The following is a 27,682-nucleotide window of genomic DNA, read 5'->3' on the forward strand; positions in this document are numbered from 1 at the left end:
GGTGACAGTTAAAGGGTTAATTTAGTGATAACAATGAATTAATAAAGCGGTCATTTACCAGGTCAGGTGTTCATATATCTCTGAAAATATGCGATTTAAATGGTTGTAATTCAAGAATGCTTTGGAATATAGACTTACTGTATGGTTGGTCTTGTTTTAAAGAAGACATTTGCTAGGTTATTCTTGAAGTGAAATAAATTATGAAAGTGAAACAGAAAAAAAGTTATATAAGTTTAAGTTTATTAAAATGTACAAATTAAAAAATATAATTATTTATATTATATATATATATATATATATATATATATATATATATATATATATATATATATATGTATATATATATATATATATATATATATTATATATATCCTTTAAAAATAACTATATTGTTATAACATTCTAAATATATTTGTTTTCATGCACATTTACACACAAGTAATGCAGCGCCCTCTGCTGTCCGTAAGCATATTACCTGATCTATATAGACTGCAGTGGTACAATCTAGGCAAATAGTATGCTTTCAAGCGATTAAAATAATTTTATCTGATTAAACACATGACAATTGCATTAATAATTATATGAGGTTAATTGGTTTTGAATAGGCATTTGTGTTTTTAAAATGGAATACTGACATGATTTTTATTTTTTAATTAAATGAGACTCTAATTATGCAAACCAAACGCCTGCAAGTCATTCATCCAGCTGATTGGTTCACAGTCGATTCCTTTAGAAATGCAGCAAGTCTTTATAAATGGATCACTATATCATTCGCTCACTCGCTTTGTTCGAAACTGTGGATTCATTCAGTAATAAAACACCACTCTGTGTTTCTTGGAAAGGCACAACAGTTCATCTGTGGCTTTGTTTGAAACACTTTTTGTTGGCAAAATTGAGCATAAACGGACAATACTGTCTAAAATGCATTATTAACTTTTTATTTATTAAACTGTTGTATAAAATCAATATCACATTTGCAATCATGCACCTATTTGGGGAAAAAAAACGGCACTCTTGCTCGTGAGATATTGCTAAACTAGGCCTATATGCTATGATTAAATAAAAATCAAAACCCAAACGGGGCATTTTTGCCTCATATCTTGAATTTTAGGCGCATATAACTGCATTCTAATAGAATAGAACACATCACATGATCATCTTGCAGCAACTGCATGCAATGTCAGATGACCTGCAGGTGCATTAAATGTTAATAATTTTAATGCATCATTTTCTCCATAATTAATCGCACCAAACTAAACTCAACCACACTACATAAAACATGATCTATGGACTGCAATGGTATATTTTATCGAGTTTTTCCTGCTTTTGGATGCAAGTAAATGTGTGCACGTGTGTTGGTGTTTCCACACAGGTTCCATACACATCCATGGCTGGTATGCCAGCCAGTAAAGTATTACCTGCAGTGCGAGAAGCTTACAGCACTGTAGAGAAGTTCCAGCTGGTCGGGTCATACGGCATCCAGCACAGAATGACCTCTGCTAAGGGCAGGCCTGAGATCATTTTAGAGGGCAGCTATGATGAGCTGACATGGACGGTAAGAAGGAACTGGAAAAGGTTGCCCTGCTACAACAATCCAAATCAATAATCTTTGATAATTTTTGTTTTTATACTCCTTTCATAATGTCACAGCCATTGCTTACACAAAGTCTTCATTCAGTGGAAAGGTTAAAGTTTATACTCACTGGTGGACTGGTGTATTCTTGTCCTGTTGCAGGAAATGAACCCTATGTATAAACCAGGAAATGTGAATGCAGTCCCACCCATAGTAGGCCCTCACCAGCCCCGGCTGGAGTGGCTGATGTGGCAGGCAGCTCAAGAGGGTTCTGATACTAGACCCTGGTTTACAGGCCTCTTACAGCGCCTCCTACAGGGCAAACCAGAGGGTGAGTGGCCATTATCAGATTACATCGATTTAATTGTTTATCAAGATTATGATGTTTAAGATTGTCTATAATCTTGTTTCTCTTTCCTGTAGTGGTTGGTCTTCTTCAGGTGGATGAAGTGCAGTACCCCTTCAGTAAGAAACCACCAGTCTTTATCAAAGCCAAGCTTTATAACTACCACTTCACAGATCCTACCAAAGACAAGTGAGCGCCATACCTCCCTTTAACACTCATTCACATTTATATATTGTGCATCTTTTTTTTTTTTTTAGGGGCTCAAGCACGCAGTGCTGAAACCCTATTGTAATTGTTAGGATTTTTATTATTAGGGGTTCAAGCACGCAGTGCTGAAACCCTATTGTAATTGTTAGGATTTTTATTATTAGGGGTTCAAGCACGCAGTGCTGAAACCCTATTGTAATTGTTAGGATTTTTATTATTAGGGGTTCAAGCACGCAGTGCTGAAACCCTATTGTAATTGTTAGGATTTTTATTATTAGGGGTTCAAGCACGCAGTGCTGAAACCCTATTGTATTTGTTAGGATTTTTATTAGGGGTTCAAGCACGCAGTGCTGAAACCCTATTGTAATTGTTAGGATTTTTATTATTAGGGGTTCAAGCACGCAGTGCTGAAACCCTATTGTAATTGTTAGGATTTTTATTATTATTATTAGGGGTTCAAGCACGCAGTGCTGAAACCCTATTGTAATTGTTAGGATTTTTATTATTAGGGGTTCAAGCACGCAGTGCTGAAACCCTATTGTAATTGTTAGGATTATTATTATTATTATTATTATTATTATTATTATTATTATTATTATTATTCCGCCTTAAAACTGAACGTGCAGCCCAAACCGTAAGGCCTAGAGAGCTGAAACTTGGTCAGATGGTAGTAGTCTTGCTCGCTACTCAGATACAAAGAACCGGCCCAATCGGTCTAACGGGGGCGCTACAGCGCAAAAAACAAAAATTTTGGACATTTTTGGCCGTGAATCGTATACCGTTAGCCGTAGACTCAAAAACATGGCATTGTTGCAATCCTTGGGATAGCCCGAACAAAAGTGTACGGCGCCTTTTTGGGGTCTACGACGCACCGTTTTCTCGCAAAATCGAGCTATATCCGAAACCTACTTTTGTGAACTAGTCCTAGGATTTTCAACCAATCAGAACCAAACCACTTCATAAATATTCCCTGGACACTCAATATCAATAATTATCAAAAAAAGTTGAAATTTCAATTCTTAAGCGAAACAGTACACCAAAAAGCGTCTATGCTAACGTTAGCCAAATGCTATTTTGACTATAACTCTTGAACGGAATGAGATATCTTCACCAAAATTGGTACACATATGTATGAGCTCAATCTTTGGTCAAATCAAAAAAATTGCGCATCTCTGCCACTTGGGGGCGCAATAAGATTTAAAAAACACATAAATGGCTATAACTAGGCAACCGTTGGCTCGATCGACTTGAAAACCGGTATGCAGTGTCTTGGTCTGAAGGGGCACAAGTACCTATGAGGACATTTGCATATCTCAAAAAAACATGGCCGCCATTGGCCAAACAAATTTAAGCACCTATTTGAAAGGGTTAACGGATGTTGATCGGAACGAAACTCGCTGGGTACGTTCGACTCATGAGCCTTAAGGTCTGTAAGAATTTTGAAAGAAATCGGCCACTAGTTGGCGCTAACGAGTTTTATGGCTCTGTAATCACGCGGTGTTTCACATATCAACACAATATGCATATCATTTGATAGATCTCCTCGTAATGCACAACTTTGCCTCAAGAACCATTGCTGTCAATCAAATCGTTCAATTGTTATTCACAAATATGTTAAAAACCTACTTTTGCGAACTAGTCCTAGGTTTTTTGCCCGATCGGAACCAAACCACTGCAGTAATATTCTGTGGACTCTCTAGATCAATAATTATTAAAAAAATGTTGAATTTTGTCCTTTGGTTAGCTGTAACGGGGTAATTTAGAAAAAGGGGTGTGGCCAAACATACCCCAAAGCCTATAAAACCTAAAGGAAAACTCAAAACTTTATGAAACTCAGTGAAATCATGTAACAGGTGACTCTTAACAAGCATGCAAAGTTTCATGGAGATCAGACCATAGGTGGCGCTATAACAGTAGAAAAGGTCTCAAAACACAAGATTTCTATGGTAAATGGCCTCAAATTGTTTGAAAATGTTCATATATTCACTCAAAAACACTAAATCTTCATATCATATGATAAATCTCCTCATTCTGAACAACTTTGCCTCTGGGACCAATGTTGTCAATAAAGCTGTTAATTAAATATTCAAGATTATTTAAAAAAGTTACTTTGGCATACTTGTGATAGGGTTTAAGATGAAAATCAATAAAACCACTGAAGTACAATTCTCTAGACTCTGAAGGTCAATAATTATCAAAAACATGTTGAACAATTGCATTTGGACAACTATAAACCAGTAATTTTATAATATGTTATTTGCATAGTGTACACAAAGGCCTATTAATACAAACAGAAAGCCCACAAATTATCAAAACTGTGTAAAATAATGCATAATTTCATTCTAAACAAGCATGCAAAATTTAAGAGAGATTGGTCAAAAAAAAAATAACAACACTATAACAGTTATATTTAACAACACAGTGTTGCTTGAGTAAATGCAATTTATAACCACTAGATGGCAGCGGGAGACCACTAATTGGCTCATTCAGCTAAGGTGAACAGTACTGTTGAAAGAATTCATGAATTCATGCCAAAACATTAAAAAATTAACTGTTATAACATTTTAAATCTCATTGAGTCAATATTTTCCATTTTGTTCATACAGATATATCAGTTTTTACAATTTTGCCACATTATGATTACAGTTTAACCTGAAAATGACATCTAAACTCTTAAAAAGAGAAGACTTGCAATACTTGTATTGTCACCTATCCCTTATTTCAAATACCTATATCTGCAACAAAATGTTTTGTGCATTTATATGTGTCTTAGTGTGTGTGTGTGTGTGTGTGTGTGTGTGTGTGCATATGCTTATAGAGTATACATATATTAGTCTAATTATTTACTTTCAGTGTGTGTGTCTGTCTGTTAGCCTGTTCTCCATTTTTGATGTGTTTAAATGTCATCCAAACATCCAGGTTGGCTCTGACCACCTCAGATGCCTTAAATGCTTGAACCCCGGTAAAATGCTGCTTGCAGCTTTAATTATTATTATTATTATTATTATTCCCTAAAACTGATCGTGCAGCCCAAACCGTAAGGGCTAGAGAGCTGAAACTTGGCCAGATTGTAGTAGTCTGGCTCGCTACTCAGGCGCAAAGACCCGGCCCAATCGGCCTAACGGGGGCGCTACAGCACAAAAAACAAAATTTTCAGACATTTTTGGCCATAGCTCCTAAACCACTTGACGTAGACTCAAAAACTTTATATATTTTGCATCCTTGGGTTAATAGGAACAAAATTGTTCGTGCCTTTTTTTACTCTACGACGCACCGTTTTCCCGTAAAATCGACCTATAGCCAAACCTACTTTTGCAAACTAGTCCTAGGTTTTTCAGCCAAACGGAAGAAAACCAGTGCAGAAATGTTCTATGGACAGTCATTATCAATAATTATCAAAAACAATTTGAAATTTTCACTCACTGCTGCAAGGGGGCGCTAATACCTTCACAAGTCGAGGACCAATTTCATTCAAAAGGCCAGAACTTGTGAACAAAATGAGATATCTTAACCAAACTTGGTACACATTTTGATGAGCTGAAACTTTGGTCAAATAAAAAAGAATTGCACAGCTCTGCCACTTGGTGGCGCTATAAGAGGTAAAAACATAGAAATGGCTATAACTACACAACCGTTAGCCTGATCGACTTGAAAATGTCTATGCCATGTCATTGTCTCATCTGACACAAGAGTCTATGAGGAAATTGGCGCATCTAAGAAAACATGGCTGCCATTGGCCAATGAAATGTAAGCACCTTTTTGACAAGGTTAACAGAGGTCAATCGGAACGAAACTCGGTAGGCACGTTCGACTCAGGGTCCTAAAGGTCTGTAAGAATTTTGAAAGAAATCGGCCACTAGTTGGCGCTAATGAGATTTTTTGGCTCAGTAATCACGTGGTGTGACATAGATTCACACAATATGCATATCATTTGATAGATCTCCTCATGATGCACAACTTTGCCTCAAGAACCATGGCTGTCAATCAAATAGTTCATTAATTATTCACAAATATGTTAAAAACCTACTTTTGCGAACTAGTCATAGGTTTTTCACCCAATCAGGACCAAACCACTGCGGTAATATTCTCTGGACTCTCTAGATCAATAGTTATCAAAAAAATGTTGAATTTTGTCCTTTGGTTAGCTGTAACCAGGTCATTAATAAAACGGGCGTGGCCACATACAAACAAAAGCCTATAAAACCTCAACAGAAACTCAAAACTTTACAAAACTAGGAGAAAACATGGAGCAGATGTCTCTGAACAATCATGCAAAGTTTCATGGAGATCGGACAATAGGTGGCGCTATAACAGTAGAAAAGGTCTCAAAAACACAAGATTTATATGGTAAATGGCCTCAAATTGGTTAAAAATACTCATATATTCACACAAACACTAGATCATATGATAGATCTCCTCATTCTGAACAACTTTGCCTCTTGGATCAATGTTGTCGATAAAACTCCTAATTAAATATTCAAGATTATTTTAAAAAGTTACTTTGGCAAACTAGTCCAAGGGTTTAAGCTGAAAATCAATAAAACCATTGAAGTACAATTCTCTAGACTCTGAAGGTCAATAATTATCAAAAAAATGTTGAACAATTGTATTTGGACAAGTATAAACCAGTTATTTTAAAATAAGTTATTTACATAGTGTACCCAAAGACCTGTTAATACAAACAGAAAGCCCACAAATTATCAAAACTGTGTAAAATAATGCATAATCTCATTCTAAACAAGCATGCAAAATTTAAGTGAATTCATGCCTAAAAAATAAAAAACACAGTTACATTTTAAATCTCATTGAGTCAAAGTTTTCCATTTTGTTCAAACAGACATATCCAACACACATAGTGGTGTTGTTGACGCAGTGGATAAGACACATGCCATTGGTGCGAGCGACCCGGGTTCGAATTCACTGTGAGACACCGATGTGTCGCTGAGCAAGACACTTAACCCCAAGTTGGTCCAGAAGCATGGGACCTCTGACATATATAGCAAGTGTAATTCGCTTTGGATAAAAGCATCAGATAAATGTAAACGTCAGTTTTTACACTTCTGCCACTTTATGATTACAGTGAAAGCTGAAAATGACATCTAAACTATTAAAAACTAGTTCAATCATTTAATTTCAGTGCGTGTGTCTGTCTGTGAGCCTAAACTCCATTTTGGATGTGTTTAACTGTCATTCGTACATCCAGGTTGGCCAAGACCACCCCAGAGACCTAAAATGCTTGAACCCCGATAAATGCTGCTTGCAGCTTTAATTAGGGGTTCAAGCACGCAGTGCTGAAACCCTATTGTATCTGTTAGGATTTTTAGGGGTTCAAGCACGCAGTGCTGAAACCCTATTGTATTTGTTAGGATTTTTATTATTATTATTATTAGGGGTTCAAGCACGCAGTGCTGAAACCCTATTGTAATTGTTAGGATTTTTATTATTATTAGGGGTTCAAGCACGCAGTGCTGAAACCCTATTGTATTTGTTAGGATTTTTATTATTATTATTATTATTATTATTATTATTATTCTTCTGCCCTAGAACTGAACGTGCAGCCCAAACCGTAAGGCGTAGAGAGCTGAAATTTGGACAGATCGTAGAGCTCAATTTGGGGAGAACTTATCAAAGTCTCAGCCCAATCGGCCTAACGGGGGCGCTACAGCGCAAAAAACAAAAATTTTGGACATTTTTGGCCGTAAATCGTATACCGTTAGCCGTAGACTCAAAAACATGGCATCGTTGCAATCCTTGGGTTAGCCCGAACAAAAGTGCACGGCGCCTTTTTGGGGTCTACGACGCACCGTTTTCTCGCAAAATCGAGCTATATCCGAAACCTACTTTTGCGAACTAGTCCTAGGATTTTCAACCAATCAGAACCAAACCACTTCATAAATATTCCCTGGACACTCATTATCAATAATTATTAAAAAAAAGTTGAAATTTCAATTCTTACGCGAAACAGTACGTCAAAAAGCGTCTATGCTAACGTTAGCAAAATACTATATTGACTATAACTCTTGAACGGAAAGAGATATCTTCACCAAACTAGGTACACGTATGTATGAGCTCAATCTTTGGTCAAATCAAAAAAATTGCGCATCTCTGCCACCTGGGGGCGCCATAAGATAGAAAAAACACATAAATTGCTATAACTAGGCAACCGTTGGCTCGATCGACTTGAAAATCGGTATGCAGTGTCTTGGTCTGAAGGGGCACAAGCACTTATGAGGACATTTGCATATCTCAAAAAACATGGCGGTCATTGGCCAAACAAATTTAAGCACCTATTTGAAAGGGTTAACGGATGTTGATCGGAACGAAACTCGCTGGGTACGTTCGACTCATGAACCTTAAGGTCTGTAAGAATTTTGAAAGAAATCGGCCACTAGTTGGCGCTAACGAGTTTTATGGCTCTGTAATCACGTGGTGTTTCACATATCAACACAATATGCATATCATTTGATAGATCTCCTCGTAATGCACAACTTTGCCTCAAGAACCATTGCTGTCAATCAAATCGTTCAATTGTTATTCACAAATATGTTAAAAACCTACTTTTGCGAACTAGTCCTAGGTTTTTTGTCCGATCGGAACCAAACCACTGCAGTAATATTCTGTGGACTCTCTAGATCAATAATTATTAAAAAAATGTTGAATTTTGTCCTTTGGTTAGCTGTAACAGCGTAATTTAGTAAAAGGGGTGTGGCCAAACATACCCCAAAGCCTATAAAACCTAAAGGAAAACTCAAAACGTTATGAAACTAAGTGAAATCATGTAACAGGTGACTCTTAACAAGCATGCAAAGTTTCATGGAGATCAGACCATAGGTGGCGCTATAACAGTAGAAAAGGTCTCAAAACACAAGATTTATATGGTAAATGGCCTCAAATTGTTTGAAAATGTTCATATATTCACTCAAAAACACTAAATCTTCATATCATATGATAAATCTCCTCATTCTGAACAACTTTGCCTCTGGGACCAATGTTGTCAATAAAGCTGTTAATTAAATATTCAAGATTATTTTAAAAAGTTACTTTGGCATACTTGTTATACGGTTTAAGATGAAAATCAATAAAACCACTGAAGTACAATTCTCTAGACTCTGAAGGTTAATAATTATTAAAAACATGTTGAACAATTGCATTTGGGCAACTATAAACCAATAATTTTATAATATGTTATTTGCATAGTGTACACAAAGGCCTATTTATACAAACAGAAAGCCCACAAATTATCAAAACTGTGTAAAATAATGCATGATTTCATTCTAAACAAGCATGCAAAATTTAAGAGAGATTGGGCAAAAAAAAAAATACAACACTATAACAGTTATGTTTTAAAACAGTGTTGTTTGAGTAAATGCAATTTATAACCACTAGATGGCAGTGGAAGACCACTAATGGGCTCATTCAGCTAGTTAAACAGTACTGTTTTCATGAATTCATGCCAAAACATTAATAAATTAACTGTTATAACATTTTAAATCTCATTGAATTGATGTTTTCCATTTTGTTTATAAAGATGTATCAGTTTTTACAATTTTGCCACATTATGATTACAGTTTAACCTGAAAATGACATCTAAACTCTGAAAAAGAGAAGACTTGCAATAATTTTATGTCACCTATCACTTATTTCAAATACCTATATCTGCAACAAAATGTTTGTGCATGTATATGTGTGTCTTTGTGTGTGTGTGTGTGTGTGTGTGTGTGCATATGCTTATAGAGTATACATATATTAGTCTAATCATTTACTTTCAGTGTGTGTGTCTGTCTGTTAACCTGTTCTCCATTTTGGATGTGTTTAAATGTCATCCAAACATCCAGGTTGGCTCTGACCACCTCAGATGCCTTAAATGCTTGAACCCCGGTAAAATGCTGCTTGCAGCTTTAATTAGGGGTTCAAGCACGCAGTGCTGAAACCCTATTGTAATTGTTAGGATTTTTATTAGGGGTTCAAGCACGCAGTGCTGAAACCCTATTGTATTTGTTAGGATTTTTATTATTATTATTATTATTATTATTATTCTTCCGCCTTAAAACTGAACGTGCAGCCCAAACCGTAAGGCCTAGAGAGCTGAAACTTGGTCAGATGGTAGTAGTCTTGCTCGCTACTCAGATACAAAGAACCGGCCCAATCGGCCTAACGGGGGCGCTACAGCGCAAAAAACAAAAATTTTGGACATTTTTGGCCGTAAAGTGTAAACCGTTAGCCATAAACTCAAAAACATGGCATTGTTGCAATCCTTGGGTTAGCCCGAACAAAAGTGCACGGCGCCTTTTTGGGGTCTACGACGCACCGTTTTCTCGCAAAATCGAGCTATATCCGAAACCAACTTTTGCGAACTAGTCCTAGGATTTTCAACCAATCAGAACCAAACCACTTCATAAATATTCCCTGGCCACTCCATATCAATAATTATCAAAAAAACCTTGAAATTTCAATTCATACGCGAAACAGTACACCAAAAAGCGTCTATGCTAACGTTAGCCAAATGCTATTTTAACTATAACTCTTGAACGGAATGAGATACATTCACCAAAATTGGTACAAATATGTAAGAGCTCAATCTTTGGTCAAATAAAAAAAATTGCGTATCTCTGCCACTTGGGGGCGCTATAAGATAGAAAAAACACATAAATTGCTATAACTAGGCAACCGTTGGCTCGATCGACTTGAAAATTGGTATGCAATCTCTTGGTCTGAAGGGGCACAAGTGCCTATGAGGACATTTGCATATCTCAAAAAAACATGGCCGCCATTGGCCAAACAATTTTAAGCACCTATTTGAAAGGGTTAACGGATGTTGATCGGAACGAAACTCGCTGGATACGTTCGACTCAGGGCCCTAAAGGTCTGTAAGAATTTTGAAAGAAATCGGCCACTAGTTGGCGCTAACGAGTTTTATGGCTCTGTAATCACGTGGTGTTTCACATATCAACACAATATGCATATCATTTGATAGATCTCCTCATAATGCACCACTTTGCCTCAAGAACCATTGCTGTCAATCAAATCGTTCAATTGTTATTCACAAATATGTTAAAAACCTACTTTTGCGAACTAGTCCTAGGTTTTTTGTCCGATCGGAACCAAACCACTGCAGTAATATTCTGTGGACTCTGTAGATCAATAATTATTAAAAAAATGTTGAATTTTGTACTTTGGTTAGCTGTAAAGGGATAATTTAGAAAAAGGGGTGTGGCCAAACATACCCCAAAGCCTATAAAACCTAAATGAAAACTCAAAACTTTATGAACCTTGGTGAAATCATGTGACAGATGACTCTTAACAAGCATGGAAAGTTCCATGGAGATCAGACCATAGGTGGCGCTATAACAGTAGAAAAGGTCTCAAAATACAAGATTTATATGGTAAATGGCCCCAAATTGTTTGAAAATGCTCATATATTCACTCAAAAACACTAAATCTTCATATCATATGATAGATCTCCTCATTCTGAACAACTTTGCCTCTGGGACCAATGTTGTCAATAAAGCTGTTAATTAAATATTCAAGATTATTTTAAAAAGTTACTTTGGCATACTTGTGATAGGGTTTAAGATGAAAATCAATAAAACCACTGAAGTACAATTCTCTAGACTCTGAAGGTCAATAATTATCAAAAACATGTTGAACAATTGCATTTGGACAATTATAAACCAGTAATTTTATAATATGTTATTTGCATAGTGTACACAAAGGCCTATTAATACAAACAGAAAGCCCACAAATTATTAAAACTGTGTAAAATAATGCATAATTTCATTCTAAACAAGCACGCAATATTTAAGAGAGATTGGGCAAAAAAAAAATAACAAAACTATAACAGTTATGTTTAAAAACACAGTGTTGCTTGAGTAAATGCAATTTATAACCTCTAGATGGCAGTGGAAGACCACTAATGGGCTCATTCAGTTAAGTTGAACAGTACTGTTGAAATGACTCATGAATTCATCCCAAAACATTAAAAATGTAACTGTTATAACATTTTAAATCTCATTGAGTCAATGTTTTCCATTTTGTTCATACAGATATATCAGTTTTTAAAATTTTGCCACATTATGATTACAGTTTAACCTGAAAATGACATCTAAACTCTTAAAAAGAAAATACTTGCAATAAGTTTATTATCACCTATCACTTATTTCAAATACCTATATCTGCAACAAAATGTTTGTGCATGTATATGTGTGTCTTTGTTTGTGTGTGTGTGTGTGTGTGTGTGTGTGTGTGTGTATGTGTGCATATGCTTATAGAGTATTAATATATTAGTCTAATCATTTACTTTCAGTGTGTGTGTCTGTCTGTTAGCCTGTTCTCCATTTTGGATGTGTTTAACTGTCATCCATGCATCCAGGTTGGCTCTGACCACCTCAGAGGCCTTAATGTGCTTGAACCCCGGTAAAATGCTGCTTGCAGCTTTAATTAGGGGTTCAAGCACGCAGTGCTGAAACCCTATTGTAATTGTTAGGATTTTTATTATTATTATTATTATTATTATTATTCTTCTGCCCTAGAACTGAACGTGCAGCCCAAACCGTAAGGCCTAGAGAGCTGAAATTTGGACAGATCGTAGAGCTCAATTTGGGGAGAACTTATCAAAGTCTCAGCCCAATCGGCCTAACGGGGGCGCTACAGCGCAAAAAACAAAAATTTTGGACATTTTTGGCCGTAAATCGTATACCGTTAGCCGTAGACTCAAAAACATGGCATTGTTGCAATCCTTGGGTTAGCCCGAACAAAAGTGCACGGCGCCTTTTTGGGGTCTACGACGCACCGTTTTCTCGCAAAATCAAGCTATATCCGAAACCTACTTTTGCGAACTAGTCCTAGGATTTTCAACCAATCAGAACCAAACCACTTCAGAAATATTCCCTGGACACTCAATATCAATAATTATCAAAAAAAAGTTGAAATTTCAATTCATACGCGAAAAGGTACACCAAAAAGCGTCTATGCTAACGTTAGCCAAATGCTATTTTAACTATAACTCTTGAACGGAATGAGATATCTTCACCAAACTCGGTACACATATGTATGAGCTCAATCTTTGGTCAAATCAAAAAAATTGCGCATCTCTGCCACTTGGGGGCGCTATAAGATAGAAAAAACACATAAATGGCTATAACTAGGCAACCGTTGGCTCGATCGACTTGAAAATTGGTATGCAATGTCTTGGTCTGAAGGGGCACAAGTACCTATGAGGACATTTGCATATCTCAAAAAAACATGGCCGCCATTGGCCAAACAATTTTAAGCACCTATTTGAAAGGGTTAACGGATGTTGATCGGAACGAAACTCGCTGGGTACGTTCGACTCATGAACCTTAAGGTCTGTAAGAATTTTGAAAGAAATCGGCCACTAGTTGGCGCTAACGAGTTTTATGGCTCTGTTATCACGTGGTGTTTCACATATCAACACAATATGCATATCATTTGATTGATCTCCTCATAATGCACAACTTTGCCTCAAGAACCATTGCTGTCAATCAAATCGTTCAATTGTTATTCACAAATATGTTAAAAACTTACTTTTGCGAACTAGTCCTAGGTTTTTTGTCCGATCGGAACCAAACCACTGCAGTAATATTCTCTGGACTCTGTAGATCAATAATTATTAAAAAAATGTTGAATTTTGTCCTTTGGTTAGCTGTAAAGGGGTAATATAGAAAAAGGGGTGTGGCCAAACATACCCCAAAGCCTATAAAACCTAAACGAAAACTCAAAACTTTATGAAACTCAGTGAAATCATGTAACAGGTGACTCTTAACAAGCATGCAAAGTTTCATGGAGATCAGACCATAGGTGGCGCTATAACAGTAGAAAAGGTCTCAAAACACAAGATTTATATGGTAAATGGCCTCAAATTGTTTGAAAATGTTCATATATTCACTCAAAAACACTAGATCTTCATATCATATGATAAACCTCCTCATTCTGAACAACTTTGCCTCTGGGACCAATGTTGTCAATAAAGCTGTTAATTGAATATTCAAGATTATTTAAAAAAGTTACTTTGGCATACTTGTGATACGGTTTAAGATGAAAATCAATAAAACCACTGAAGTACAATTCTGTAGACTCTGAAGGTCAATAATTATCAAAAACATGTTGAACAATTGCATTTGGACAACTATAAACCAGTAATTTTATAATATGTTCTTTTCATAGTGTACACAAAGGCCTATTAATACAAACAGAAAGCCCACACATTATCAAAACTGTGTAAAACAATGCATAATTTCATTCTAAACAAGCATGCAAAATTTAAGAGAGATTGGGCAAAAAAAAAAAAAAACACTATAACAGTTATGTTTAAAAACAGTGTTGCTTGAGTAAATGCAATTTATAACCTCTAGATGGCAGTGGAAGACCACTAATGGGCTCATTCAGTTAAGTTGAACAGTACTGTTGAAAGGATTCATGAATTCATCCCAAAACATTAAAAATGTAACTGTTATAACATTTTAAATCTCATTGAGTCAATGTTTTCCATTTTGTTCTTACAGATATATCAGTTTTTACTATTTTGCCACATTGTGATTACAGTTTAACCTGAAAATGACATCTAAACTCTTAAAAAGAGAAGACTTGCAATAAGTTTATTGTCACCTATCACTTATTTCAAATACCTATATCTGCAACAAAATGTTTGTGCATGTATATGTGTGTCTTTCTGTGTGTGTGTGTGTGTGTGTGCATATGCTTATAGAGTATACATATATTAGTCTAATCATTTACTTTCAGTGTGTGTGTCTGTCTGTTAGCCTGTTCTCCATTTTGAATGTGTTTAACTGTCATCCATGCATCCAGGTTGGCTCAGACCACCTCAGAGGCCTTAATGTGCTTGAACCCCGGTAAATGCTGCTTGCAGCTTTAATTAGGGGTTCAAGCACGCAGTGCTGAAACCCTATTGTATTTGTTAGGATTTTTATTATTATTAGGGGTTCAAGCACGCAGTGCTGAAACCCTATTGTAATTGTTAGGATTTTTATTATTATTATTATTATTATTATTCTTCTGCCCTAAAACTGAACGTGCAGCCCAAACCGTAAGGCCTAGAGAGCTGAAATTTGGACAGATCGTAGAGCTCAATTTGGGGAGAACTTATCAAAGTCTCAGCCCAATCGGCCTAACGGGGGCGCTACAGCGCAAAAAACAAAAATTTTGGACATTTTTGGCCGTAAATCGTATACCGTTAGCCGTAGACTCAAAAACATGGCATTGTTGCAATCCTTGGGTTAGCCCGAACAAAAGTGCACGGCGCCTTTTTGGGGTCTACGACGCACCGTTTCCTCGCAAAATCGAGCTATATCCGAAACCTACTTTTGCGAACTAGTCCTAGGATTTTCAACCAATCAGAACCAAACCACTTCATAAATATTCCCTGGACACTCATTATCAATAATTATTAAAAAAAAGTTAAAATTTCAATTCTTACGCGAAACAGTACGCCAAAAAGCGTCTATGCTAACGTTAGCCAAATACTATTTTGACTATAACTCTTGAACGGAATGAGATATCTTCACCAAACTCGGTACACATATGTATGAGCTCAATCTTTGGTCAAATCAAAAAAATTGCGCATCTCTGCCACTTGGGGGCGCTATAAGATAGAAAAAACACATAAATTGCTATAACTAGGCAACCGTTGGCTCGATCAACTTGAAAATCGGTATGCAGTGTCTTGGTCTGAAGGGGCACAAGTACTTATGAGGACATTTGCATATCTCAAAAAACATGGCCGTCATTGGCCAAACAAATTTAAGCACCTATTTGAAAGGGTTAACGGATGTTGATCGGAACGAAACTCGCTGGGTACGTTCGACTCATGAACCTTAAGGTCTGTAAGAATTTTGAAAGAAATCGGCCACTAGTTGGCGCTAACGAGTTTTATGGCTCTGTAATCACGTGGTGTTTCACATATCAACACAATATGCATATCATTTGATAGATCTCCTCGTAATGCACAACTTTGCCTCAAGAACCATTGCTGTCAATCAAATCGTTCAATTGTTATTCACAAATATGTTAAAAACCTACTTTTGCGAACTAGTCCTAGGTTTTTTGCCCGATCGGAACCAAACCACTGCAGTAATATTCTGTGGACTCTCTAGATCAATAATTATTAAAAAAATGTTGAATTTTGTCCTTTGGTTAGCTGTAACCGGGTAATTTAGAAAAAGGGGTGTGGCCAAACATACCCCAAAGCCTATAAAACCTAAAGGAAAACTCAAAACTGTATGAAACTCAGTGACATCATGTAACAGGTGACTCTTAACAAGCATGCAAAGTTTCATGGAGATCAGACCATAGGTGGCGCTATAACAGTAGAAAAGGTCTCAAAACACAAGATTTATATGGTAAATGGCCCCAAATTGTTTGAAAATGCTCATATATTCACTCAAAAACACTAAATCTTCATATCATGTGATAGATCTCCTCATTCTGAACAACTTTGCCTCTGGGACCAATGTTGTCAATAAAGCTGTTAATTAAATATTCAAGATTATTTTAAAAAGTTACTTTGGCATACTTGTGATACGGTTTAAGATGAAAATCAATAAAACCACTGAAGTACAATTCTGTAGACTTTGAAGGTCAATAATTATCAAAAACATGTTGAACAATTGCATTTGGACAACTATAAACCAGTAATTTTATAATATGTTCTTTTCATAGTGTACACAAAGGCCTATTAATACAAACAGAAAGCCCACACATTATCAAAACTGTGTAAAACAATGCATAATTTCATTCTAAACAAGCATGCAAAATTTAAGAGAGATTGGGCAAAAAAAAAAAAAAAACACTATAACAGTTATGTTTAAAAACAGTGTTGCTTGAGTAAATGCAATTTATAACCTCTAGATGGCAGTGGAAGACCACTAATGGGCTCATTCAGTTAAGTTGAACAGTACTGTTGAAAGGATTCATGAATTCATCCCAAAACATTAAAAATGTAACTGTTATAACATTTTAAATCTCATTGAGTCAATGTTTTCCATTTTGTTCTTACAGATATATCAGTTTTTACTATTTTGCCACATTGTGATTACAGTTTAACCTGAAAATGACATCTAAACTCTTAAAAAGAGAAGACTTGCAATAAGTTTATTGTCACCTATCACTTATTTCAAATACCTATATCTGCAACAAAATGTTTGTGCATGTATATGTGTGTCTTTCTGTGTGTGTGTGTGTGTGTGTGTGTGTGCATATGCTTATAGAGTATACATATATTAGTCTAATCATTTACTTTCAGTGTGTGTGTCTGTCTGTTAACCTGTTCTCCATTTTGGATGTGTTTAAATGTCATCCATGCATCCAGGTTGGCTCAGACCACCTCAGAGGCCTTAATGTGCTTGAACCCCGGTAAATGCTGCTTGCAGCTTTAATTATTATTATTATTATTATTATTCCGCCTTAAAACTGAACGTGCAGCCCAAACCGTAAGGCCTAGAGAGCTGAAACTTGGTCAGATGGTAGTAGTCTTGCTCGCTACTCAGATACAAAGAACCGGCCCAATCGGCCTAACGGGGGCGCTACAGCGCAAAAAACAAAAATTTTGGACAATTTTGGCCGTAAAGTGTAAACCGTTAGCCATAGACTCAAAAACATGGCATTGTTGCAATCCTTGGGTTAGCCCGAACAAAAGTGCACGGCGCCTTTTTGGGGTCTACGACGCACCGTTTTCTCGCAAAATCGAGCTAAATCCGAAACCTACTTTTGCGAACTAGTCCTAGGATTTTCAACCAATCAGAACCAAACCACTTCATAAATATTCCCTGGACACTCAATATCAATAATTATCAAAAAAAAGTTGAAATTTCAATTCATACGCGAAACAGTACACCAAAAAGCGTCTATGCTAACGTTAGCCAAATGCTATTTTAACTATAACTCTTGAACGGAATGAGATATCTTCACCAAACTCGGTATACATATGTATAAGCTCAATCTTTGGTCAAATCAAAAATATTGCGCATCTCTGCCACTTGGGGGCGCTATAAGATAGAAAAAACACATAAATGGCTATAACTAGGCAACTGTTGCCTCGATCGACTTGAAAATTGGTATGCAATGTCTCGGTCTGAAGGGGCACAAGTACATATGAGGACATTTGCATATCTAAAAAAAACATGGCCGCCATTGGCCAAACAATTTTAAGCACCTATTTGAAAGGGTTAACGGATGTTGATCGGAACGAAACTCGCTGGGTACGTTCGACTCATGAACCTTAAGGTCTGTAAGAATTTTGAAAGAAATCGGCCACTAGTTGGCGCTAACGAGTTTTATGGCTCTGTAATCACGTGGTGTTTCACATATCAACACAGTATGCATATCATTTGATAGATCTCCTCATAATGCACAACTTTGCCTCAAGAACCATTGCTGTCAATCAAATCATTCAATTGTTATTCACAAATATGTTAAAAACCTACTTTTGCGAACTAGTCCTAGGTTTTTTGTCCGATCGGAACCAAACCACTGCAGTAATATTCTGTGGACTCTCTAGATCAATAATTATTAAAAAAATGTTGAATTTTGTCCTTTGGTCAGCTGTAAAGGGGTAATTTAGAAAAAGGGGTGTGGCCAAACATACCCCAAAGCCTATAAAACCTTAACGAAAACTCAAAACTTTATGAAACTCGGTGAAATCATCTAACTTGTGACTCTTAACAAGCATCCAAAGTTTCATGGAGATCAGACCATAGGTGGCGCTATAACAGTAGAAAAGGTCTCAAAACACAAGATTTATATGGTAAATGGCCTCAAATTGTTTGTAAATGCTCATATATTCACTCAAAAACACTAAATCTTTATATCATTTGATAAATATCCTCATTCTGAACAACTTTGCCTCTGGGACCAACGTTGTCAATAAAGCTGTTAATTAAACATTCAAGATTATTTTAAAAAGGTACTTTGGCAAACTAGTGATCGGGTATAAGATGAAAATCAATAAAACCACTGAAGTACAATTCTCTAGACTCTGAAGGTCAATAATTATCAAAAACATGTTGAACAATTGCATTTAGACAACTATAAACCAGTAATTTTATATTATGTTATTTGCATAGTGTACACAAAGGCCTATTAATACAAACAGAAATCCCACAAATGATCAAAACTGTGTAAAATAATGCATGATTTCATTCTAAACAAGCATGCAAAATTTAAGAGAGATTGGGCAAAAAAAAAAAAAAAATAACAACACTATAACAGTTATGTTTAGAAACACAGTGTTGTTTCAGTAAATGCAATTTATAACCTCTAGATGGCAGCGGAAGACCACTAATGGGCTCATTCAGTTAAAATGAACAGTACTGTAGAAAGGATTCATGAATTCATGCCAAAACATTAATAAATTAACTGTTATAACATGTTACATCTTATTGAATCAATGTTTTCCATTTTGTTCATACAGACACATCATTTTTTACAATTTTGCCACATTGTGATTACAGTGAAACCTGAATGACATCTAAACTCTTAAAAACTAGTTTAATCATTTAATTTCAGTGTGTGTGTGTCTGTCTTTTGGATGTATTTAAATGTCATCCATACATCCTGGTTGGCCGAGACCACCCCAGAGGCACAAAGACCTATTAATACAAACAGAAATCCCACAAATTATCAAAACTGTGTAAAGTAATGCATAATTTCATTCTAAACAAGCATGCAACATTTAAGAGAGATAGGGCAAAAAAACCCAACAACAACACTTCAACAGTTATGTTTAAAAACACAGTGTTGTTTGAGTAAATGCAATTTATAACCACTAGATGGCAGCGGAAGACCACTAATGGGCTCTTTCAGCTAGTACTGTTTTTATGAATTCATGCCAAAACATTAATAAATTAACTGTTATAACATTTTGTATCTCATTGAATTGATGTTTTCCATTTTGTTCATACAGATGTATCAGTTTTAACAATTTTGCCACATTATGATTACAGTTTAATCTGAAAATGACATCTAAACTCTAAAAAAAGAGAAGACTTGCAATAAGCTTATTGTCACCTATCACTTTTTATCAAACACCTATATCTGCCACAAAATGTTTGTGCATGTATATGTGTATCTTTGTGTGTCTTTGTGTGTGTGTGTGTGTGTGTGTGTGTGTTTGTGCATATGCTTATAGAGTATACATATATTAGTCTAATCATTTACTTTCAGTGTGCGTGTCTGTCTGTTAGCCTGTTCTCCATTTTGGATGTGTTTAACTGTCATCCATACATCCAGGTTGGCTCTGACCACCTCAGAGGCCTTAATGTGCTTGAACCCCGGTAAAATGCTGCTTGCAGCTTTAATTATTATTATTAGGGGTTCAAGCACGCAGTGCTGAAACCCTATTGTAATTGTTAGGATTTTTAGGGGTTCAAGCACGCAGTGCTGAAACCCTATTGTAATTGTTAGGATTTTTATTATTATTATTATTATTATTATTATTCTTCTGCCCTAGAACTGAACGTGCAGCCCAAACCGTAAGGCCTAGAGAGCTGAAATTTGGACAGATCGTAGAGCTCAATTTGGGGAGAACTTATCAAAGTCTCAGCCCAATCGGCCTAACGGGGGCGCTACAGCGCAAAAAGCAAAAATTTTGGACATTTTTGGCCGTAAATCGTATACCGTTAGCCGTAGACTCAAAAACATGGCATTGTTGCAATCCTTGGGTTAGCCCGAACAAAAGTGCACGGCGCCTTTTTGGGGTCTACGACGCACCGTTTTCTCGCAAAATCGAGCTATATCCGAAACCTACTTTTGCGAACTAGTCCTAGGATTTTCAACCAATCAGAACCAAACCACTTCATAAATATTCCCTGGACACTCAATATCAATAATTATTAAAAAAAAGTTGAAATTTCAATTCTTACGCGAAACAGTACGCCAAAAAGCTTCTATGCTAACGTTAGCCAAATACTATTTTGACTATAACTCTTGAACGGAATGAGATATCTTCACCAAACTCGGTACACATATGTATGAGCTCAATCTTTGGTCAAATCAAAAAAATTGCGCATCTCTGCCACTTGGGGGCGCTATAAGATAGAAAAAACACATAAATTGCTATAACTAGGCAACCGTTGGCTCGATCAACTTGAAAATCAGTATGCAGTGTCTTGGTCTGAAGGGGCATAAGTACTTATGAGGACATTTGCATATCTCAAAAAACATGGCCGTCATTGGCCAAACAAATTTAAGCACCTATTTGAAAGGGTTAACGGATGTTGATCGGAACGAAACTCGCTGGGTACGTTCGACTCATGAACCTTAAGGTCTGTAAGAATTTTGAAAGAAATCGGCCACTAGTTGGCGCTAACGAGTTTTATGGCTCTGTAATCACGTGGTGTTTCACATATCAACACAATATGCATATCATTTGATAGATCTCCTCGTAATGCACAACTTTGCCTCAAGAACCATTGCTGTCAATCAAATCGTTCAATTGATATTCACAAATATGTTAAAAACCTACTTTTGCGAACTAGTCCTAGGTTTTTTGCCCGATCGGAACCAAACCACTGCAGTAATATTCTGTGGACTCTCTAGATCAATAATTATTAAAAAAATGTTGAATTTTGTCCTTTGGTTAGCTGTAACCGGGTAATTTAGAAAAAGGGGTGTGGCCAAACATACCCCAAAGCCTATAAAACCTAAAGGAAAACTCAAAACTGTATGAAACTCAGTGAAATCATGTATCAGGTGACTCTTAACAAGCATGCAAAGTTTCATGGAGATCAGACCATAGGTGGCGCTATAACAGTAGAAAAGGTCTCAAAACACAAGATTTATATGGTAAATGGCCCCAAATTGTTTGAAAATGCTCATATATTCACTCAAAAACACTAAATCTTCATATCATATGATAGATCTCCTCATTCTGAACAACTTTGCCTCTGGGACCAATGTTGTCAATAAAGCTGTTAATTAAATATTCAAGATTATTTTAAAAAGTTACTTTGGCATACTTGTGATACGGTTTAAGATGAAAATCAATAAAACCACTGAAGTACAATTCTGTAGACTCTGAAGGTCAATAATTATCAAAAACATGTTGAACAATTGCATTTGGACAACTATAAACCAGTAATTTTATAATATGTTCTTTTCATAGTGTACACAAAGGCCTATTAATACAAACAGAAAGCCCACAAATTATCAAAACTGTGTAAAACAATGCATAATTTCATTCTAAACAAGCATGCAAAATTTAAGAGAGATTGGGCAAAAAAAAACACTATAACAGTTATGTTTAAAAACAGTGTTGCTTGAGTAAATGCAATTTATAACCTCTAGATGGCAGTGGAAGACCACTAATGGGCTCATTCAGTAAAGTTGAACAGTACTGTTGAAAGGATTCATGAATTCATCCCAAAACATTAAAAATGTAACTGTTATAACATTTTAAATCTCATTGAGTCAATGTTTTCCATTTTGATCATACAGATATATCAGTTTTTAAAATTTTGCCACATTATGATTACAGTTTGACCTGAAAATGACATCTAAACTCTTAAAAAGAAAAGACTTGCAATAAGTTTATTATCACCTATCACTTATTTCAAATACCTATATCTGCAACAAAATATTTGTGCATGTATATGTGTGTCTTTGTTTGTGTGTGTGTGTGTGTGTGTGTGTGTGAGAGAGCATATGCTTATAGAGTATACATATATTAGTCTAATCATTTACTTTCAGTGTGTGTGTCTGTCTGTTAGCCTGTTCTCCATTTTGGATGTGTTTAACTGTCATCCATGCATCCAGGTTGGCTCAGACCACCTCAGAGGCCTTAATGTGCTTGAACCCCGGTAAATGCTGCTTGCAGCTTTAATTATTATTATTATTATTATTAGGGGTTCAAGCACGCAGTGCTGAAACCCTATTGTATTTGTTAGGATTTTTATTATTATTATTATTATTATTATTATTCTTCCGCCTTAAAACTGAACGTGCAGCCCAAACCGTAAGGCCTAGAGAGCTGAAACTTGGTCAGATCGTAGTAGTCTTGCTCGCTACTCAGATACAAAGAACCGGCCCAATCGGCCTAACGGGGGCGCTACAGCGCAAAAAACAAAAATTTTGGACATTTTTGGCCGTAAAGTGTAAACCGTTAGCCATAGACTCAAAAATATGGCATTGTTGCAATCCTTGGGTTAACCCGAACAAAAGTGCACGGCGCCTTTTTGGGGTCTACGACGCACCGTTTTCTCGCAAAATCGAGCTATATCCGAAACCTACTTTTGCGAACTAGTCCTAGGATTTTCAACCAATCAGAACCAAACCACTTCATGAATATTCCCTGGACACTCAATATCAATAATTATCAAAAAAAAGTTGAAATTTCAATTCTTACGCGAAACAGTACACCAAAAAGCGTCAATGCTAACGTTAGCCAAATGCTATTTTAACTATAACTCTTGAACGGAATGAGATATCTTCACCAAACTCGGTACGCATATGTAAGAGCTCAATCTTTGGTCAAATCAAAAAAATTGCGCATCTCTGCCACTTGGGGGCGCTATAAGATAGAAAAAACACATAAATGGCTATAACTAGGCAACCGTTGGCTCGATCGACTTGAAAATCGGTATGCAGTGTCTTGGTCTGAAGGGGCACAAGTACCTATGAGGACATTTGCATATCTCAAAAAAACATGGCCGCCATTGGCCAAACAAATTTAAGCACCTATTTGAAAGGGTTAACGGATGTTGATCGGAACGAAACTCGCTGGGTACGTTCGACTCATGAACCTTAAGGTCTGTAAGAATTTTGAAAGAAATCGGCCACTAGTTGGCGCTAACGAGTTTTATGGCTCTGTAATCACGTGGTGTTTCACATATCAACACAATATGCATATCATTTGATAGATCTCCTCATAATGCACAACTTTGCCTCAAGAACCATTGCTGTCAATCAAATCGTTCAATTGTTATTTACAAATATGTTAAAAACCTACTTTTGCGAACTAGTCCTTGGTTTTTTGTCCGATCGGAACCAAACCACTGCAGTAATATTCTGTGGACTCTCTAGATCAATAATTATTTAAAAAATGTTGAATTTTGTCCTTTGGTTAGCTGTAAAGGGGTAATATAGAAAAAGGGGTGTGGCCAAACATACCCCAAAGCCTATAAAACCTAAACGAAAACTCAAAACTTTATGAAACTCAGTGACATCATGTAGCAGGTGACTCTTAACAAGCATGCAAAGTTTCATGGAGATCAGACCATAGGTGGCGCTATAACAGTAGAAAAGGTCTCAAAACACAAGATTTATATGGTAAAAGGCCTCAAAGTGTTTGAAAATGTTCATATATTCACTCAAAAACACTAGATCTTCATATCATATGATAAATCTCCTCATTCTGAACAACTTTGCCTCTGGGACCAATGTTGTCAATAAAGCTGTTAATTAAATATTCAAGATTATTTAAAAAAGTTACTTTGGCATACTTGTGATACGGTTTAAGATGAAAATCAATAAAACCACTGAAGTACAATTCTCTAGACTCAGAAGGTCAATAATTATCAAAAACATGTTGAACAATTGCATTTGGGCAACTATAAACCAATAATTTTATAATATGTTATTTGCATAGTGTACACAAAGGCCTATTAATACAAACAGAAAGCCCACAAATTATCAAAACTGTGTAAAATAATGCATAATTTCATTCTAAACAAGCATGCAAAATTTAAGAGAGATTGGGAAAAAAAAAATAACAACACTATAACAGTTATGTTCAAAACCAGGGTTGTTTGAGTAAATGCAATTTATAACCACTAGATGGCAGCGGAAGACCACTAATGGGCTCATTCAGCTAAGTTGAACAGCACTGTTTTCATGAATTCTTGCCAAAACATTAATAAATTAACTGTTATAACATTTTAAATCTTACTGAATCAATGTTTTCCATTTTGATCATACAGATGTATCAGTTTTTACAATTTTGCCACATTATGATTACAGTTTAACCTGAAAATGACATCTAAACTCTAAAAAAGAGAAGACTTGCAATAAGTTTGTCACCTATCACTTATTTCAAATACCTATATCTGCAACAAAATGTGTGTCCATGTATATGTGTGTCTTTGTGTGTGTGTGTGTGTGCATATGCTTATAGAGTATACATATATTAGTCTAATCATTTGCTGTCAGTGTGTGTGTCTGTCTGTTAGCCTGTTCTCCATTTTGGATGTGTTTAAATGTCATCCAAACATCCAGGTTGGCTCTGACCACCTCAGAGGCCTTAATGTGCTTGAACCCCGGTAAATGCTGCTTGCAGCTTTAATTATTATTATTATTCTTCCGCCTTAAAACTGAACGTGCAGCCCAAACCGTAAGACCTAGAGAGCTGAAACTTGGTCAGATCGTAGTAGTCTTGCTCGCTACTCAGAATCAAAGAACCGGCCCAATCGGCCTAACGGGGGCGCTACAGCGCAAAAAACAAAAATTTTGGACATTTTTGGCCGTAAAGTGTAAACCGTTAGCCATAGACTCAAAAACATGGCATTGTTGCAATCCTTGGGTTAGCCCGAACAAAAGTGCACGGCGCCTTTTTGGGGTCTACGACGCACCGTTTTCTCGCAAAATCGAGCTATATCCGAAACCTACTTTTGCGAACTAGTCCTAGGATTTTCAACCAATCAGAACCAAACCACTTCATAAATATTCCCTGGACACTCAATATCAATAATTATCAAAAAAAAGTTGAAATTTCAATTCTTACGCGAAACAGTACGCCAAAAAGCGTCTATGCTAACGTTAGCCAAATGCTATTTTGACTATAACTCTTGAACGGAATGAGATATCTTCACCAAACTCGGTACACATATGTATGAGCTCAATCTTTGGTCAAATCAAAAAAATTGCGCATCTCTGCCACTTGGGGGCGCTATAAGATAGAAAAAACACATAAATTGCTATAACTAGGCAACCGTTGGCTCGATCGACTTGAAAATCGGTATGCAGTGTCTTGGTCTGAAGGGGCACAAGTACCTATGAGGACATTTGCATATCTCAAAAAACATGGCCGTCATTGGTCAAACAAATTTAAGCACCTATTTGAAAGGGTTAACGGATGTTGATCGGAACGAAACTCACTGGGTACGTTCGACTCATGAACCTTAAGGTCTGTAAGAATTTTGAAAGAAATCGGCCACTAGTTGGCGCTAACGAGTTTTATGGCTCTGTAATCACGTGGTGTTTCACATATCAACACAATATGCATATCATTTGATAGATCTCCTCATAATGCACAACTTTGCCTCAAGAACCATTGCTGTCAATCAAATCGTTCAATTGTTATTCACAAATATGTTAAAAACCTACTTTTGCGAACTAGTCCTAGGTTTTTTGTCCGATCGGAACCAAACCACTGCAGTAATATTCTGTCGACTCTCTAGATCAATAATTATTAAAAAAATGTTGAATTTTGTCCTTTGGTTAGCTGTAAAGGGGTAATTTAGGAAAAGGGGTGTGGCCAAACATACCCCAAAGCCTATAAAACCTAAACGAAAACTCAAAACTTTATTAGCCTTCGTGAAATCATGTAACAGATGACTCTTAACAAGCATGCAAAGTTTCATGGAGATCAGACCATAGGTGGCGCTATAACAGTAGAAAAGGTCTCAAAACACAAGATTTATATGGTAAATGGCCTCAAATTGTTTGAAAATGCTCATATATTCACTCAAAAACACTAAATCTTCATATCATATGATAGATCTCCTCATTCTGAACAACTTTGCCTCTGGGACCAATGTTGTCAATAAAGCTGTTAATTAAATATTCAAGATTATTTAAAAAAGTTACTTTGGCATACTTGTGATACGGTTTAAGATGAAAATCAATAAAACCACTGAAGTACAATTCTCTAGACTCTGAAGGTCAATAATTATCAAAAACATGTTGAACAATTGCATTTGGGCAACTATAAACCAGTCATTTTATGATATGTTCTTGTCATAGTGCACACAAAGGCCTATTAATACAAACAGAAAGCCCACAAATGATCAAAACTGTGTAAAATAATGCATAATTTCATTCTAAACAAGCATGCAAAATTTAGGAGAGATTGGGCAACAAAAAAAAAATAACACTATAACAGTTATGTTTAAAAACACAGTGTTGTTGGAGTAAATGCAATTTATAACCACTAGATGGCAGCGGAAGACCACTAATGGGCTCATTCAGTAAAGTTGAACAGTACTGTTGAAATGATTCATGAATTCATGCCAAAACATTAAAAAATTAACTGTTATAACATTTTAAATCTCATTGAGTCAATGTTTTCCATTTTTTCATACAGATATATCAGTTTTTAAAATTTTGCCACATTATGATTACAGTTTAACCTAAAAAATGACATCTAAACTCTTAAAAAGAGAAGACTTGCAATAAGTTTATTATCACCTATCACTTATTTCAAATACCTATATCTGCAACAAAATGTTTGTGCATGTATACGTGAGTCTTTGTGTGTGTGTGTGTGTGTATGTGTGTGTGTGTGTGCATATGCTTATAGAGTATTAATATAT

General features: G+C 36.1%; 1 protein-coding gene and 1 long non-coding RNA gene across 2 annotated transcripts; one reads left to right on the top strand and one right to left on the bottom strand.

Annotated features, from left to right (window-relative positions):
* Positions 1–388: 388 nt before the first annotated feature.
* Positions 389–2,126, top strand: LOC127976047 (lipase maturation factor 2-like). Its single transcript, XM_052580151.1, has 3 exons — positions 389–1,555; positions 1,736–1,904; positions 1,997–2,126. Exons 1-3 carry the CDS (start codon positions 1,280–1,282, stop codon positions 2,110–2,112), a joined length of 561 nt encoding a protein of 186 aa, XP_052436111.1. The 5' UTR covers positions 389–1,279; the 3' UTR covers positions 2,113–2,126.
* A 10,239-nt stretch (positions 2,127–12,365) lies between these two features.
* On the bottom strand, positions 12,366–26,520 carry LOC127976057 (uncharacterized). The gene is made up of 3 exons (XR_008157721.1): positions 26,204–26,520; positions 23,381–23,831; positions 12,366–12,948 (listed from the first exon to the last, which is right to left on the bottom strand). It is a non-coding gene; the product is annotated as an uncharacterized LOC127976057 (long non-coding RNA).
* Positions 26,521–27,682: the final 1,162 nt, after the last annotated feature.

The sequence above is a fragment of the Carassius gibelio genome, chromosome B17, assembly GCF_023724105.1.
Source record: "Carassius gibelio isolate Cgi1373 ecotype wild population from Czech Republic chromosome B17, carGib1.2-hapl.c, whole genome shotgun sequence".
In the NCBI taxonomy this organism is placed as follows: Eukaryota; Metazoa; Chordata; class Actinopteri; order Cypriniformes; family Cyprinidae; genus Carassius; species Carassius gibelio.

What these genes read in the sequence shown, in the direction of transcription:
- LOC127976047 (XM_052580151.1), top strand. Translation starts at nt 1,280, where the DNA reads ATGATCTATGGACTGCAATGGTATATTTTATCGAGTTTTTCCTGCTTT. An exon ending in ATGATGAGCTGACATGGACG is followed by an intron (nt 1,556 to 1,735) that starts GTAAGAAGGAAC and finishes GTCCTGTTGCAG; the next exon opens with GAAATGAACCCTATGTATAA. An exon ending in CCTACAGGGCAAACCAGAGG is followed by an intron (nt 1,905 to 1,996) that starts GTGAGTGGCCAT and finishes TCTTTCCTGTAG; the next exon opens with TGGTTGGTCTTCTTCAGGTG.